Source organism: Ochotona princeps, chromosome 8 (assembly GCF_030435755.1).
Source record: "Ochotona princeps isolate mOchPri1 chromosome 8, mOchPri1.hap1, whole genome shotgun sequence".
In the NCBI taxonomy this organism is placed as follows: domain Eukaryota; kingdom Metazoa; phylum Chordata; class Mammalia; order Lagomorpha; family Ochotonidae; genus Ochotona; species Ochotona princeps.
In genome coordinates, this window is record NC_080839.1 from 14,787,517 (window position 1) to 14,791,663 (window position 4,147).

The 4,147-nt window shown below is 45.2% G+C and overlaps 1 gene segment (V, D, J or C); it reads right to left on the reverse strand.

Annotated features, from left to right (window-relative positions):
* Positions 1–3,185: 3,185 nt before the first annotated feature.
* LOC131480978 (Ig kappa chain V region 3381-like) lies at positions 3,186–4,147 on the reverse strand. The segment is given in 2 exon segments: positions 3,186–3,798; positions 3,921–4,147. Coding segments are annotated over 2 exon segments (390 nt in total).

Here is a 4,147-nt window from a genome sequence, read left to right on the forward strand (position 1 = left end):
TTAGGCAATTATTATCAAGTCATCACAAATGCATGTGACTTTCTTCCTAGAACCTCAAGATATCACTTTGTTCACATGTTATCAGAACAGATGATTATTACTGGAGCGAGCACAGATTCCACTCGGCAGGAAAATGTCTCTGGTAAGATATCTTAGTGACCTCCAGTGAATCCAGCGATGTGAAAGTCTAGGGTTCATCTATCAAACACTGAGTGTAGGAAGAAGTTATGATTTTTTTTTTTGGTTTCTCAAATTTCATAATAGGACAAACAGGTTTGCGGAGAATATGATCACCTGCCAACAAAAGTGATATAAAATAACCTGGGGTTTGAGAAAGTTTTCAGAAAATTCTTTGTGGGAGGTAAAATTACAGAAAGAGCTGGGTTTAAGATTTGGAACAGCATGGAGTGAAACAGGGGCAACAGAAAACGTGTATTTCATCTTGACCTGCTTTTGTCTTGTGAAATTTTTTATACACTACAGTCTCGAATACAGAATAAAACATGGCCATGTGGAAGGAAGATATTTAAAGACATACTGAGCTGGGTTCAAATCCAAGATCTGCACACTAGTTCACCACGAGTTTTGGGCAAATAATCCATGTGTTCTGAGCTGCGAATGTCAGGAGAGAATTCTAAACCATCCATCTGCACCTGCTGGCAGACTCAGGGACAATTGTGAGGACTGGGGGCAGCTCAAAGTATCTGCTCCAAGGCTGAGGACCACAGGGCTCAGCAGCCTGTTCTGTCATTGGCAGAGGGCAGTGGATTCTGAGAGAGCACAGAGTCCCACATTTCAGGATTGACCTTCCCAGATTCCCATATTTCCAGGATATTAAAGGCTATTATTATGGCTCAGAGCTTATTTTGCTGTCACTGTCCCACCTGTGAATAGGTGGGTGCTTGTAGAGACATTGGCATGACTCAGTCTCCAAGCTCCCTGACTATGTCTGCAGGAGACACGTTAGCCATCAGCTGCAAGTGAGCCAGAGTATTTTAACCAGTTCCATCTAGAAAAATTACCAAAATTAGTACCAGTTGAAGTTGGAACGATCTCATAAGCTACTCATCTATTGGTCAGCTTAAGCATCTGGAAAAGGGTCAGGGACAGATTTCACTTTCAGCATCAGCGGCCTCCAGGTTGAGGGCGTAGGAGATTACTCCTGTGGGCAGCACGAGAGCAGTCCTCTCACAGGGATTCAGCCTCCAATACAAACCTCCTCCCCAGGGATGTGGGGGAGTGAGCTCCTGCTGTCCCAGCTGCGTCCTTCCTGCCCTGCTCTGTCTCTCCCTTGTCTGTAGAACAGACCCTGTTTCCTGTTTCACTGTGGGGAATGTGTCTGTGACCAAAGAGGATTGAGTGGGACAGCCTGTCCCGGGTCTTTTGCACCAGGAAACCAGGATATGAAGACACTCTGTAAGGACCTGCCATGAATGTTTATCTGCTTCATTAAGAACTCGCTTTTGCTTATCAGAGTCTCAGTTGTCTGTAAGATAGTCTGAACCACTGAACCAGTAACAGCCCCATCTGCCTCAGTGGAAAAGAATTCAGGGATGGAGCTGCTGCCTCTCCCCTGTGTCTGCAGACACTGAACCTTCCCTTTTCCTTCCTTGGAGCACTCACCTGCTCCTCTCTCTCTGTCCTTCTGATGCACCATTGGATACAATCCTCAGCACTGACTTTTCAGGCTCTTCTTCGGCCCTCTGCCCTTCAAACAGCCTCTTCTACCTGTCTAGTGTTCTGACTTTGCATTGTGAGTGTGTGTGTGTGTGTGTGTGTGTGTGTGTGTTCGTGCGTGTGCTGGTCTTTATCTCAGAACTGGAATCAAAGCTCTCTGATCTTAGGAATGTAACTTTAAATGCCAAAAGGATTTGACAGAATTATTAACTAATGGATCTACTTTGGAAATCATTCTGAACTTTCTGTAAGATAGCATAGAATATAATTTTCCATATAATAGATGGCTAGGTCTAGGTCAGAGAGGTGTGACAGTGGAGGAGGTTGTTAGAGTGAGGAGAGGGAAGGGCCACAGAAAAAGGCACTAAGAACATCTTAAAGCCATAAGAACAGGGACTTGAATCCTCCCCTCTGGATCTACCAGAAGCAGCACCGCCCTGCAGCCTCCTGGGTTTTATCCCAGTAAGGTCTCTGACAGGGAATATGGCACAGTGTGTAGTTTGACATCATAAAGAAGTACAATCATTTATAAATAAGAGTTTTCAACGAATACAAAAAAACATAATTTCATCCCCTGGCACATCCTCTGTAATTGACTTACCTCTGAGATCCTCAAGTGTCACTTTGTGCTCATTTCGTGTTACTTTGACTGAATTAGATAGAGTGGATTATGAGGTGGGAGCACACTTTGCTCTTCCTCAAATTATCTTAGTGATCTCTTGTGAACAAAGGAGTGCGAAAGCCTAGGGTTCAGCTATCAAAGCGTGTGTGGAGGAAGAGGTTCTGATTTGTTTGCTTTTCTGTTTCCATATTAGGAGGAGAAAAAAAATGTCAGAGACGTTGAGAGGGTAGAGCTGAGATGAGAAGGGAAGGGACACAGCAGGTGGGCAGAGATGGAGAAATATGAGATACTTCTTTCCCTACAAATCTGAACTGTAATCTCCATCATTTTGAGAAGGTTAGACACAGTTGTATGTGGCAGGATGAATGCAGATGGGGTGGATTCAAGATCGGGAACAACACGAAGTCAAAACAGCTCCACATGGTCCCTGGATTTCACATCACCCTGATTTTCTTGTACTCTGTCTCTAGTTACAGCTACAAATATGGAGTGAGTATGGCCATGTGGTATAAAGTATTTAAAAACATATTAGCCTGAGTTAACAGCTCACCAGGGGTCTAGGGGCAAACACCACCAATGTCCTGTGATTTGAATGTCAGAAGACATATTTAGTACTTTCAACTGCAACTGCAGGCAGAACCAAGAAGAAGGACTAGAGAAGCACATGTGAGGCTGCCGTCGGCTTAGAGCATCAGCTCGAGGGCTGAGGACCCCAGCGTCATTACCTCATCCTTCTGTGGCAGATGAGTATTGGATTCCGGGAGAGCACAGAGCCCCATCTTTCTAAGATCATCGTCACTCATCCTCACATTCCTAAAACATTAAAATATAATTTGGATTCTAATAAACACTATTAATGTTTCTGCTTGAAAGATCATAACAATTCCCTCTTTACTCTATGAATCCACAATGATGTTGTAACATTGAGTACTCAGGCATAATCACTTCTTTCCTTTACATCAGTAGAAGCATGGACATATCCGTGATGCAGGTGCCAAGTAGGAAGAAAGAGAGGCTACAAAAGAAGTCCCAGGAACATTTCTTACTTTCAGGGACCATGGAAGTCTGACTGCATCATAAAATGACTCTTGGAAGACGGAGGCCCCAGGAGGAGCTGCTGGGGCAGGCAAGGCTAACACTTCTGCTTTTCTGGGTAGTTTTTGTTCAGGTTTGTATCACTGTGGGAATACAATCACCCGCACTACAAGCAAATTCCCCTTGACAGTAGTAGGTTCCTGCATCTGCAGCCTGCACACCGCTGATAGTGAGAGTGAATGATGTCCCAGATCCACTGCCCTTGAACCTGTCAGGGATCCCATCGGCTAAAGTGGATGCAGCATAGATCACGAGTTTAGGAGGTTGCCCTGGTTGCTGCTGATACCAGGATAGAAGAGTGTTGAGGAAAACACTCTCACTTGTCTGGCAATTGATGGTGACTGTGCCTCCTACATCTGTAGACACCACAGATGGATTCTGGGTCACCGTGGCACATCTGGCACCTGAGAAGGGAAACACAGACACAAACATCCTCTCTGATCATCGTGTTATTATTGGAGTGACAAGAAGATTTAATCAGCACTGATCACACTAGTTGAATTCAGTTTTTGGTGTTCTTCCTCACCTGGGAGCCAGAGCAGCAGGAGGCCCAGGAGCTGAGCAGGGGCTCTCATGTCCATGCTGTGTCCTGAGTGGCACTGTCTCCTGCACAGGCTGTGAGCACCTGCTCATATGTGTGCAGGGCAGTGGGATGTGCCCTGGGGACATGCAAATCTGAAGTGGAAGTGATATTTTTGTGCAAAGCAGGAGGGACCAGCTCATCTCATAGCCGAGCACCAGGGAAATGTCTGC